This window comes from Peromyscus californicus, unplaced genomic scaffold (assembly GCF_007827085.1).
Source record: "Peromyscus californicus insignis strain IS unplaced genomic scaffold, ASM782708v3 Scaffold_5__1_contigs__length_169319896, whole genome shotgun sequence".
NCBI classification, from domain to species: domain Eukaryota; kingdom Metazoa; phylum Chordata; class Mammalia; order Rodentia; family Cricetidae; genus Peromyscus; species Peromyscus californicus.
Window position 1 is genome coordinate 154,864,224 of NW_026294573.1, and position 13,281 is coordinate 154,877,504.

At 40.3% G+C, this 13,281-nt stretch overlaps 1 protein-coding gene across 1 annotated transcript in view; it reads right to left on the minus strand.

Annotated features, from left to right (window-relative positions):
• Window positions 1-1,633: 1,633 nt before the first annotated feature.
• Window positions 1,634-13,281, minus strand: part of Atp6v0d2 (ATPase H+ transporting V0 subunit d2) — a 45,607-nt gene continuing 33,959 nt past the window's right edge. The window contains exons 4-8 of the mRNA XM_052718453.1: window positions 11,011-11,090; window positions 9,360-9,437; window positions 5,101-5,277; window positions 3,805-3,879; window positions 1,634-2,299 (exon numbers count right to left, since the gene is read on the minus strand). Coding sequence (XP_052574413.1) covers window positions 2,138-2,299; window positions 3,805-3,879; window positions 5,101-5,277; window positions 9,360-9,437; window positions 11,011-11,090 — 572 coding nt within the window. The 3' untranslated portion in view covers window positions 1,634-2,137. The remainder of the gene's footprint in view (window positions 2,300-3,804; window positions 3,880-5,100; window positions 5,278-9,359; window positions 9,438-11,010; window positions 11,091-13,281) is intronic.

Here is a 13,281-nt window from a genome sequence, read left to right on the forward strand (position 1 = left end):
GTCTACACCTATCTTGTCTGTAATTTCCAGTTTTTTCATACTCCTTTTTACCCTGAATGCATGTTTTCATGTCTTTCTGTTCTTGTTGCTTTCTCTCATTGTAGACCTTGATAAGAGCAATGAGTAGTAACCATGACATGGTCTGAATGTTGTACTTTCCTGAAATTTCTCCTACCAAGAGAACAGTCAAGTCCCTTTGAATTCAGCTTCTGTCACATTTTTATGACACAGGCAGAATACAGCCAGATTCCTTAAAACAATATCACATGAATGGCTTCTAGCCGAGTACTCATTAGAAACCACATGAGATGAGGACTCTACAGTCTGGATTTCTCTTAGCATTCTGTTTTTTCAAACTCATATCAGAATGGCCTATTAAGTGCTGTTTAGAATATTCTGGGGCTGTTCTAGAGGAGAGACTCATGGAGAGGAGATAGATATGACTTACTTTTGTATAATCTAGATAATGTAAGACACAATCCCTTTTCCTCCCTTAATAACTTCTTTTCAACAGGCATAAGTTTCTGCATTTGACGCCTCATCACTGGCTTATGAAATTGGGATGTAACTGTTGATTTTAGTTCGATGTTTCTGTGAGATGCATCCATAACTTCCCAAATCTATTTCTCACACAAACCAACTTTAAAGGCCCATGAATCACATAATAAAGTTTATCATAGCCACTTCAGTATTAATTTTCTGTATTAGTTACTTCAATGTGTTGCTGTTGCAAAATACCCAATGAAACAACTTAGAGAGGGAAGGGTTTATTTGGCTCACAGTTTGAAAGTACAGTCCACCATGGTTGAGAAGGTATGGTGGCATAAGCGTGAAGCAGCTGGATACATTGCACCTGTAGTCAGGAAGTAGGCAACTTGGCTTTCTTCTTAGTTCAAGAAATCATTATTTTTTCTTATACTTATAAATGATTTTTCTACAGAAAAATGTTGTGCTCCTTAGTTTATACATGCTATTCTAGACAGTATGTTTATATACTTTAAGTATGCTTATACAAAGAAGGTTGAAATTAGCTCAGCATGTTTTTTTTTATTTTATTTTTACAATTGTTTCGTGTGTGTGTGTGTTGCATATATAAAGGTTAGAGACAATCTTGTAGTACTGAGTTACCTTCTACCATGTGAGCTCCCAGGGATTGAACTCAGGTAGGTAGACAGCAAGCTCCCTTACCGGCCGAGTTGTCTTGTTGACTGAGCATATTTAATTCTTGAAGCATAGCAAATACAGACTATATTTAAGAACACTCTTGCTATTTAGAGAAAAGATTGGGGACATATTTTGCTATTTTATTTTTCTGAGCAGCCCTCTCCACTGGTTCCAGGCTTTATGAAGCAACCATACTAAATCTGTGACTTCTTTCTTCTGAAGGAACAAAATACAATTTGTGGAATTTTCCTCTTGAAAACAGTGTGACAGACCACAGGTATAGGTATCCATATATTTTGTTTATCTCTCTGTGTCTCTGTCTCTGTGTCTCTGTCTTTCTCTGTCTCTCTGTCTCTGTCTCTCTGTCTCTCTGTCTCTCCCTCTCTGTCTCTCTCTCTATATATATATATTTGTGAAAACTAATTTATTAGCAAATTTAGCAACTCTAACATCTTGGAACTCTGTCTTTCTCAGGCTTACCAATTCAAGTGTCTTGGGGGGAAAAGAAGATAATGTTATTCACCAAACGTGGTATACATTGGCTACACACAGCTTTGCAGTTTTGTGACTACAAGGAAGGAACCTTCAGTTAAAAAGTAGATCAGGCACTCAGTGTTTGAGTTTGGGGAGAAGAATCAAAAAGGAAGAGTGAAATACCCATTTAGGTAGAATTTTAACATAACTAAATGAGAGCAGGAAAATACTACAGGGTCAACTAAAATGACTGTGTAAGGTCAGTGAGCAACGAGACATAAATGGGCAAAAATGATTAAGGTTTGCTGAAAATAAAAAGAGAATACTTTGTTTTAAGTTCAGTTTACTAGACTTCCAGGGGACGTGCAATTCATGGAGAGGAGATAGGTAAGACTTACTGTTGTATAATCTAGATAATGTAAGACACAATCCCTTTTCCTCCCTCAATAACTTCCTTTCAACAGGCATAAGTTTCTACATTTGAGGCCTCATCCCTGGCTTATAAAATCGGAATGTAACTGTTGATTTTAGTTCGATGTCTCTGTGAGATGCATTCTGCTATCCACACGATATTTCTCATCTCCTGCTCCTTCAACTTTACATACGCATAAAACACACCATAGTGGAATTGCCTGTTGAACGCCAGCACATTCATTTGCACCTAAGGAAGGAAGAAGATGACATGGACCATCAGCTGGTCTACAACATACTACATTTATGAAGTAACACACAAGCTAGAAGTGTTTTCTGTTTCTATGGTGCTCATTTGTTCTTAAGTATAAGTTAGACCAATAGTGGGAGCAGAGGTAACTTAACACATCTTAAGGAAGTGTCACATGGACAAACGTAGATGGTATCAACTTAAAAAGTAAATTTATGGACTAACAAGATAAGCTTTGCTTCCTAGCACTGCAAGCAAGAAAGGTATGTTTGGGGAATGTATGTTAACTTTGCAGTATTATATATCTGGCTTTCAGTTGGTGGGCTAACCTAATTTAGGTAAAGTATTCCTTCTTGGCCACCACTTTAAAAAATCTGAAGAGATGTTTAAGGTTGTCTACTTCTCAGGGCAGTGTAACAGTGTTCTGAATTCAGTCTGACATTGTGAGCTTTATTTTTAGGTGCTCTGTAACTATAGTCCATGCAACTGCATTGCTTTGTTCTACAAAATTAAGTAAGCAAAAGAAAATGAAATTCCTGAAGACCAGAATAAAGTTGCAAATTGAACAGTTTTTTCACTTTTCTCCATTTTGATATTAGGATGGAAAGAAAGCAGAAGAGGTAGGTGGTCCATCTTGCTGCTCTGCAAACCCTAAGCAACACAGTGAGAAGTGGAGGCCACCCCTGTTCTGTACAACAGACACTCATTTTTCCTGAGAAGAGCAGCTTCCTTGATGGCCCCTTTGTGGTGCTGGTACAGACTGTGTAGTTTTTAAAGATCTCTAATACGTTGGATTGTTTCTATTTCTTTCTATGAAAGTGGGCTGCTGGAAAATGCCCAAAGTCTAGGTATAGAAAAGTTCCCAAGATGCACACAGTGACATCCCAACTCTGAAGTCTGCGTCTTTATTAATTTCAATCAGGTAGACATGGGTGGGCCTTCAAGTGAATATACTAGAAAAATTCTCTAGATTTGTGGAAACCAAGTCGATTGGGAAAAAATAAATTTTTTTTTTATTAAACAGTGCAGTAGCTAAGGACTTGACTACAAGTGATTAAGTAATCTGCATTTTTTAGGGAAAGGGAATAATCTAGGCTCTGCATTTCCATATGACTAATTTCCAAGTAGGTATAGTTGTGCTTGCATTTTAACTATATATAAACGCTTCCTACAGGTGACATGGATTAGGGCATGAGAGGAACTAAACTGAGAGGAGTTAGTATCTGTGAGGACATTCTTGCTTTCCTTTTGGAGCTACTAACTATGGAAAAAATCACTTCTAAAGCTTCCACTAAACATACATTCTGTCCGGGAATATTTATGGGAAACTATATATGAGCTGCAAGGCTCTAACCCTCTAAGGAAGCGATAATGCACAGTGTTAACTGAAAAGCATCAATTGTCCTGATGAAGTATTGTAAGAAACTCCAAGTGAGAAAACATTTAAAAGCCATGATAAAAACAACAAAAGCATCTAAACCATAACATTTCCACTTCTGCCATACCTCTCGCTCATAGAACACATCTTCCAATGTCTTCCCCCCACTGCCACCTACAGCCTCAAACAAAGGCTTGTAAATCTAAAAAACAAAGACAGGAGTTTAAATGTAAAGGATATTTCATTTCTTACAAATGCATAGAAATACATTTTCTTAGCAATATAGATATTGTGTGTGTGTGTGTGTGTGTGTGTGTGTGTGTGTGTGTGTGTGTGTGTGTGCTTTAAAGAAAATTTGTACTGAATGCTTTTGGTCAAGGCTTTCACTTTTTGACACCCCCTATTCCCCCTCTCCCTAAATCCAAACAACCAAAGAGGTGAATAAAGTTCTCACTTTCTCACTTGTGGGCTGAATGGACTACAAGCACTGGGAAAAAGCTATGTTTTTCTCAATATACATTGTCATTTTCACACATTAAAAACATTGAACTTAGTGAACTCTTACAGTTTGATCAGTATAGGTTTGTGAGTTCCTTGAGATGGCAACTGATACACGTCATGGAATCTCAAGTGCAGAAAGAGTGGAAACTCGGGAGAAGCTCCAATTTTAACATTATACTAAAGCGTTGCCCACAATTATAGATGAAATACTAAGGAGGTTTATGTCTACTGTTTGCTGACTGTTTTACTGGAAGGATTCAGAAACCCACAAGGAAACACCAGGGTCATTCTTAAACTGAGGAAGTGAACTGCAGGATATACATGTGACTACCCGCAAAGCTGAGGAAGTGGGTCTGGGTGAGAGGAATAAGCATGTGTGAGGAACTCCAGCCTGTCTTATAGTGCTGAGGAGAGCAGGAAGAGGGAAAGCGAGTGAGCGGTTCTCTTCCTCTCCCCGTTTCTGCCACTCAGCAAAGGGGTTGCGAAAACCCACACATATTCCATATTCTTATATAGTCCCTGCTCATGTAGTCTTGTGTTCTGTTCTGACTCTGTTTCCCCAGTGGGTACTTGAAAGGAACACTGAGGTCAGGCTGTTTTATGTAACTTTGACACGAACTCTCACTTCCAGGAAATTGCTGCAGTCTCTTGGGGAAGTTGCTTTATAAGGTACTTCAAGACGTGCTCAGATAACCACTCCTGGGAGATTTAAACAAGGGCTTTCTTGGCAGGACTCTTAAAAGGCACCAGCTTGGACTGGAAACTTGAAGTGTTTCTCTGGGAGGCATAATTACAGCGAGAGGCACTGCTTGCTGCCATCTGGATATCACTTTGGATGAGGTGTCTGAATGGATGTGTGAGCTTCTAAAGGGCCTGTGCTGAAGAAATGCAAGGCACTCAGGGTGCTGGTGAAATCACTTACTCCATAATTATCTGCTACTCTCTTCATCTGCTCAAAGTCTTCAGCTTGAGCTAACAAACGCAGCCCCTCAGGATAGAGCTTGCCACAGGTGGGGAAGAGGGTCTCTCTGTCTTCTTTGCTCAATTCAGTGCCAAATGAGTTCAGAGTGATGATTAAAGCACGTCTGTCGGCCTCAAACTGAAAGGGAAAGACACGAGAGCAGCAAATCTAATAATCTTTTACACCACATGCTACATGCAGACTTGCATCTCTGAAGTGATCCACTTCCCATGTCTAATTACAGTGTAGGCATGTGTTACTAATGTCCCTGTAGTCTTGAAAGCGAGTAATTTGTTTGCTGGGGGAAAATTGCACAGCCCTGTGATGGTCTTGAAACCCTACCAAGCTTTATTTCCCAGGCTTCCTGCAATGAGTTACATGTTGCTCTCTCATGTAGGTCACAAGAGTATAAATGTGTCTTCCATAAAAGTGGTAATAATGCCACTCAAGTGCAGCCATGGAAGGGATAAGGCAATGCGGGTAAAAATGTCTGCCAGGGTGTTTGAACAACAAAAATGTGCATCACTACATATTAGTAACCCCTTCTAATTGTTCCTGTCACTATGTTGGTATTATTGTTACTGTTTGTGAGGCTGATGATGCCAATGTTAGTTCCTGCCAAGCTGGCTCAGTGATGCAACCTGCGCACCCCTTAAAAGTGTCAGTCACAGTTCTCTACTTTTGCCCTCTTGCCTGTTCTGTCTGTCTGTCTGTCTGTCTGCTTGCCTGTCTCTCTCATGTCCGCAATCTGAGACAGCCTTTTTCTCTTTCACCATCCTCATCCCCCCTCTCCCAATAAACATCTTGCACTAACTCTGCTGCATGTGGTGTGTTCTCTTAGTGGCATACCTTGGCAGGGCCCATTGACAGTACCCACTTCACAGTGTTTTATCCTTCATCCAATTCAGGGCTTCATGCATGTCATACCAGCTCTACCATTGAACTACATCCCTAGTCCTATTCATTTTATAGAATTAAACTTTATACTATAGACCATCTTTATTTTCATGGTTTAGAATTTTTTTAATGACCCACCATCTCTGATTCTGTAGCTAAGAAACATGTAGCTTGGGATGATTTATCTTATTTGTAAGGCCTGATTCTTTATGATCCTTAAGTAGGTTAGTGTGTACTGATGACCTATGTTGAACACCATAGGCTGCTAAGCTCCTGTTCCATCAGTCCTGTTTCCTGTAATCATGCTGTCTTTCTTGAGATTTCTTTCCTATTCCTTTGTTCTCCATGTTTCTGCTGTTTCTCAGTTTTTCTTATATCCACATTAACTCTTCCATCTTCCTCTATTCTTTTTATCCTGAAATATATATCTATACACACACACACACACACACACACACACACACACACACACACACATACACATTTACCTTTCGACCTGCTGAGTCCAATTCGTGCTTTCCATATATGAATGGATGTGCGGTCATCCACCAGGGCATTGGGAACCTACCAGTGGCAACGCCATACTCCTATAGAAAAGTAACTCTATTCTCCAGCAGCCACATCAACCACCAATAGCTCTTCAGCTAGGGGTTGGACCTCAGGTACTCTTCTCTACTCCACCCTGGGATTTTAAATTGAGATGATCTCACGCAGGTCTTGTGTAGGTAACCACAGCTGCGGTGAGTTCATGTGTATAACAACTGTCATGTTCAGAGGAAAGCATTTCACTGCACACTTCCCTATCTACTGGTTCTTACAATCTTTCCTCCTAGGCCCCTTTCCACTCCCCCAAGGGCCCCTCCTCTTCTTATCCTGGGTATTGGTGGGCTCAGCAGAGGCCATGCCAGAGGAGGTCGCTGCAGAAGGGAGCACATGCCATTGGGAGGATGGTTACAGCTTACACACCTGGGGAAACCACTGGAAAATTGGATAGACGGGTAGATGGGGAGAACCAGGAAGCACTTCACATGCCAGATTAAAGAGAGATGGCTCTGACTATCATGGATTATCCAAATAATCCCTTCATTTCCTATCCCTTGCCTTTGTAATAACAAAGTTTATTTCTTATCGTTTATTCCTTAGCTTATAAGCACACATTCCATTTCATACCTCTGCATGCTCAGGTCCTTGAAGTACTTCATACTTACTATGTCATTCTAAAATCTGTTCCTGTACTTTTCCATCCCCTACTCTTAACTATTGGAAGAGTCCTGGTTTTTGTTGTTGTTGTTCGTTTTTGGAGTCGATGTCTATCACATAGGAGCATTCTGTCTACTGAATCTAACAGAACAACCTGTCTGATTTCATCACCTTTGAATTCTCTACAGTATTTTCTACAGTGATGCTACTTGAAGTTGTGCCTCAGTAGCTTTGACATGAGTGAAAGTTTACTAAAAACGCAGAATCTCAGGCCACAGTCTAAAGTTAAACCTACTGAACCACACTCTGCCTTTTGAGAAGATTCCACGGCTGTCCACCAGCAAAAGAAAGCGGCAAAGAATGGCTCTGAGCTGTCCTTTGTTACTTTCCACACTTACAAGCTAATGACAAAGCCACGCTTGCAACAGCTCTCCTGGAAGGCTTTTGTTAGAACAGGTGTTTCTTATCACCAGGAGAGTACGCATTCCCACCGGTCCTTTTGATTGCTCTCATGGAAATGATGGGTCGGTCAGAAGCAGGGTAGCCTTATTTGGAAGCAAAGGCAGTTACATTCTGGCTCCTGCATATAATCAGTCCTGTAAATCATTTTAGAACTTCCAGGGAAAAGAGAAGAACTGCAAATGGGATTGTTCATGGCAATTAGAATCCTTGAAATGAAAGTTAGGGTGGGATAAGCAACATGCAGGTAGTTGTCCCAGATGTGCTTTGGTATTCTTTCTAGTTGTAAGATGTTAGAATTTTAAGAGGAGAAGTATGACAGGGTAGGCAGCATTGCAGACATCAAGTCAACAGAGACCATGCCAGAGGAGGTTGCTGCAGGAGGGAGCACATGCCATTGGGAGGATAGTTACAATTTACACACCTGGGGAAGCCACTGGAAAATTGGATAGACGGGTAGATGGGGAGAACCAGGAAGCACTTCACATGCCAGGTTAGGGAGAGATGGTTCTGACTGACTATTATGGATTATCCAAATAATCCCTTCGTTTCCTATCCCTTGCCTTTGTAATAACAAAGTTTACTCCTTATCGTTTACTCCTTAGCTTGTAAGCACACGTTCCATTCCATACCAATGCATGTGGAAACACTACCTGCACTGAGCGGGAAGGAGTGTTCTCATCGAAAGCTGTCTTTATCATAACACGTGCTTCTATTTCCGGCCTACTTGGAGATGAATTCTTTTTATACTTTAATGTTCTTTATTCATTTTGTCTGAAGGCTCTTGGTAGGATGTGTAGCCTCACTCTAATTTAAAAAGTTTAAGTATATTGTCCTTTGATCACCCCTAAGCAAGTCTTACAGAACATTCCTTTTATTTTTCAAGAGGCTTATAGAGCCACTGAGAGAAACGTGCTAAACACTAAGTGCAATCTGTGCCCTGGGATGAACCCTAGCCTCTCTTGATGTCCACCCCAATCTCCCATGCATCTATGGGTCAATCTTCTGTCAAGAGGACCTCTGAGCATGGGTGGCATCTGAGGTGATAAAGACAAAATTTAAAAGGGTGTTAACATCAACTCCAGAGAAGACACTGACATGGTGTCCCACACATAATCAAATTCCTGCTCCTTGTGTGCTTTGAACTATATTCTTTTTGCTGGAAGCTAAAATGGTGGAGGACTGCTTAGGTAGAGTAGCCTTTGTTTTAGGTTTTTATAAGGATGATGTCACTGTAAACAGAGCTATAATGGACTGTAGTGTCAACCCACAGGGGATTCCTGCTGTTCAGTGTTCCCTCTTTGGAGGGAATTTGAATGGATATTATGAGAATATTTATAACTTACAGTTGCTAGTAGTATACAAAATATTTAGTGAAATGTAACCTATTTTCTACATATCCATCAACATGAATCATACCCACACATTTATAGTTATTTTGTCTGGTTAATTTTTGCATGGCTAGCAATGGAATCCAAGGCACCATGTGTTCAACCACTGAGCTACAAAGCTAGCTTCCAAGGAAACACTACTCTTAGGACATCAAATAATGTTGCTTATTGAATTTTCAGATAACTTCTGAGATAAAGAAATACAACATGGTCAAAGCAAGGACAAGTATGTAAACTCATTTGGCAAAGACTGAGCCAAAGAGTCCTTCTTACCTCAAGAATGGGGCACATAATTTCGGCTGTGACATCACCATGATCCTTGCAGAATTTGTAGAATGCCTCAAGGTAAGACTTAGAAAGAAGAGAGATTATAAACAAGGAAATAAGTAATTTTCCCTCTAGAAATTTCTAGATCATCTTTTCATAGCTTATGAAATGCTCCAATGGAAATGGAATTGTTTCTCTCATAGGAGGATATTCCATAGTAAATTTAATAGAGATTTAATATACCTGTGGCCCAGACTAAAAAGAACTCCATAAAAGAACGAAATTGCACTTATCACAGTGTCTAACTACTTAACAAGCATTTATGTAGTTAATTCCAGCTATTCTAACAAGAGTGCCAAGTCATTTGCTGAGCTCTGCAAATGATTTAGTAACTCTAATATTAAATCTCGTCAGACACATTGGCTTTGACTATGTGAATATATTGGAAAAGCAGAACCTGGGTTGTAAGGTTAGATTTCCTGGGTTTGTATTCCAGCTCTAATACTTAACTAACTCAATACTAAGTTATTTCTGTCAAGGAAGCCTCATGTCTCTACATCTTTCAGGTTTATATGAGGAATAAGAACTATATACAAATCACAGCTTTGCTATTAGATTGAGTGAGTTAAGGCCCATGAACTGCTTAGAACACTATGTTCTGTTATATCCCAGGAATGCCTCCTTATAAGTATCTCTTTATAAAAACAAAAGTGCCTATAAATGAAATGCTTTTGAGGGGACTATGTATTTGAGCTTAATACACTATTTACATACCACAGTGGTGTATATTAATTTATTGTATGAGAGGGTCCATTAGCAGATTTTCTTGCCTTATAGTACATAACCTAAATCTAATGGTGGTAACACAATCCAGACAATCTGATGTGCAGCAGCACATATGACATAGTATTTACCAGTTGTTAATGCTCTCACCGGCTTAAAATTGCATGGACAGATTAATTATAAGACTCAAAGTTTTAGAACCAGATCTGTCAGGGGCCCGCTCCCACTTTTATCCCAGGGTATTCTTGAGTAGGGAGAAGTAAGAAATATTTAGATAGAAATATAGAGGGGAGAGAGACAGATAGAAACACAGGATAGCCTTGGGGGGGGGGGGGCTGGATCAAAACCCACCAGCCCCTTCTGTCTCTTCTAACCGGCTATTTATAGAAATGTCAAGGGGTGGAGCAAAAGACTTCCCCCTAGCACAGCCAAGTGCAGACCCTTCCAAACACCTGGTAATCATTCACGTGGTCAATCTTAGGCAGCCTTGCTGTGTAAAGCAACCTCAGCTCTCACTAGGAAACCTTTGTGGACTCTCACAAAGATCTACAGCAGAGATGGATGATATAAAACAGAATGCCTACTGTCTATGCTGTTTGCCTATGATATGGTTTTTCCCACACATTTATCTGCCCATCTACCATCATTAACCAACACTTTTTGCATTAAAGCATTGTACTTAGAGCAAAGGATAGGAGAAAATGGCATGCATGCATATAACTATAAATGAGCCCAAACAATAAAAGCTATATTCCAAATATGCATTGCTTAATAATTGTAGAAACTGGCCAATGGGCAAAATAACTTTGTTAATAAAGAACTCTGTTATGTTATATTGTGTAATCAAGAAAAATACATCTGGGAAGAGAATTACCTTGTATAGTTTATTGCGCAGTAATTCAATATTCAGTTCATCGAGAGTATTTTCAGACATACAGTCTTGGAAGAATGGAGCTGAAAGCAAAGGTATATGAATCACAAGTGAGACTACAAACTAGAGGAAATAGCATAGCACTACCATCCTGTGCTCACTGCAAATGAGAACTTGGTGCAGTAGCAATCCACACTGGGTAAGACAAACATTGATTGGGGTGGTAGAACTTGTTATTCATTAAGCATTTACTGCGTATGAACCCTAGACACTGCTTGCTGTACCAAAGACTGGATACACATTAGCTTATTTATTTTTCACAACCTTGGAAACAGTCACTTAAGGCTTACTTTTTGCAGTTCCTTTCACAACCTTATAGAAATATTTACCATCTGCAACCCAATTTATACCAGGCACATTATTTTACTAAAATTATGTTTAAATTCATTTTCAAAACTGTTATGATATGAAATGAGGAAAGTGGGGGTAAGCTAAAGTGTCCAAGTCATTGTACTGGGACCTTGCAGAGCTTGCCTTTGGATTCACGGCTCACTCATTCCAGACTCACCTTGTTTCCACCAGGCTGCAATATCCAAGCCACAGATATTTAAAAGTGACCCAGCATTTCCCTTACCTTTATAAAATACCTGTTTGAAGGGCAACTATTTTGGCTCAGAGTGTGGGCTCATGGGTAGAACGTGTTCTTAGAATGCAAAATACCCTGTGTTTAACCCTGCTCCCCAAATTATTTTGTTTTTTATATTTGTATATGTTTGAGTATTTTGCCTGATGTATGTCTGCACCATGAGAATGCCCAGTGCCTGCAGAGACCAGAAGAGGCTGTTGTACCCCCTGAAACTGGAGTTACAGATAGGATGAACCACCACGTGGGTTCTAGGAATTGAACCCAGGTCCTCCAGAATAGCTGCCAGTGCTTTTAACCATGGAAACATCTCTTTAGCCTCTAGTCCTCAATTTGAAATGAAATCTATTTTGCCCATGACCAACAATGAATTGCTACCATCTAGAATTTCTGACAGTGATAATGCTTGAAATTTGTCTTGTTAACATTTTGAACAATGGCATTGTTATCAGCGCTAAGTTATAGTGAAATTAAGTCACTTCATAATTGATCTAGATAATTTGATAGAGGCTCCCAAGTAGCACATAGCAATGACATTTCTAAACTTCTTAAAACAAAATGCTCCCTTGGTATGACCTGAATTAGATAAGAGTTAAATATGAAAGACTAAGGATCACAGAAAGGGAACCTAGAGTTTGAGAATGTACAAGTTCATCATTTCATTGCTGTAACCTGGTAGAAAGCAGGAAGATTTGGTGGTTGGGATATTAGCCCCAGCTCCTTCCCTAACTTGAATGGCTTATAAACGACTGAGCCCAGATTGGCTCACTTGTTGTCATCTGAGAAATGAGAAAGCAAGGCTAGATGATTTTTTCTGTATGTGTGTATGTTATATTTGTGTACATACTTTTATGTACATAGGTGCCCATACACATGTGTGCTGTGGGATGGTCTGTATGTCAAATGTGTTGCTGATTGGTCAATAAATAAATCACTGATTGGCCCGTGGCCAGGCAGGAAGTGTAGGCGGGACAAGGAGGAGAATAGAGCTGGGAAGTGGAAGGCTGAGTCAGGAGACACTGCCAGCGGCCATCAGGACAAGGAAGATGTAAAGTACCGATAAGCCACAAGCCACGTGGCAAGGTATAGATTAATAGAAATGGATTAATTTAAGCTGTAAGAACAGTTAGCAAGAAGCCTGTCACGGCCATACAGTTTGTAACCAATGTAAGTCTCTGTGTTTACTTGATCGGGTTTGAGCGGCTTGGGACTGGCAGGTGAGAGAGATTTGTCCTGACTGTGGGCCAGGCAGGAAAACTTTAGCTACAAATGGCGTCCAACGTGGTGGCAAGAGATTCCACCTAAAACCTGAGAAAAAGAGATTCTAAAACGGAGCTAAAAACAGCTTCCTAATTGTCTCTCTCAAATGAGCGGCAGCTGCTGGTTTGAGCTACTGGCGGGTTCCTGGCGTGCGTGCTCGACCTGCTGCCGTATGGCGGGAATGAGGCCTCTGCAAGTGGCACATTAAGCTGCATTGTGGATTTAGCCTTTGCTAGTACAAAACAACAAAAAAAGAGGTTTCTGGGCTACATGCTGCTTGGATAAAAGCATAGACCCACGATGGCTCCCAGAGCTGGCGGTAAGCATGCTGCCATGTTGGGAAGCTGAGGTGGGCGGAGCCAGCAGCCACA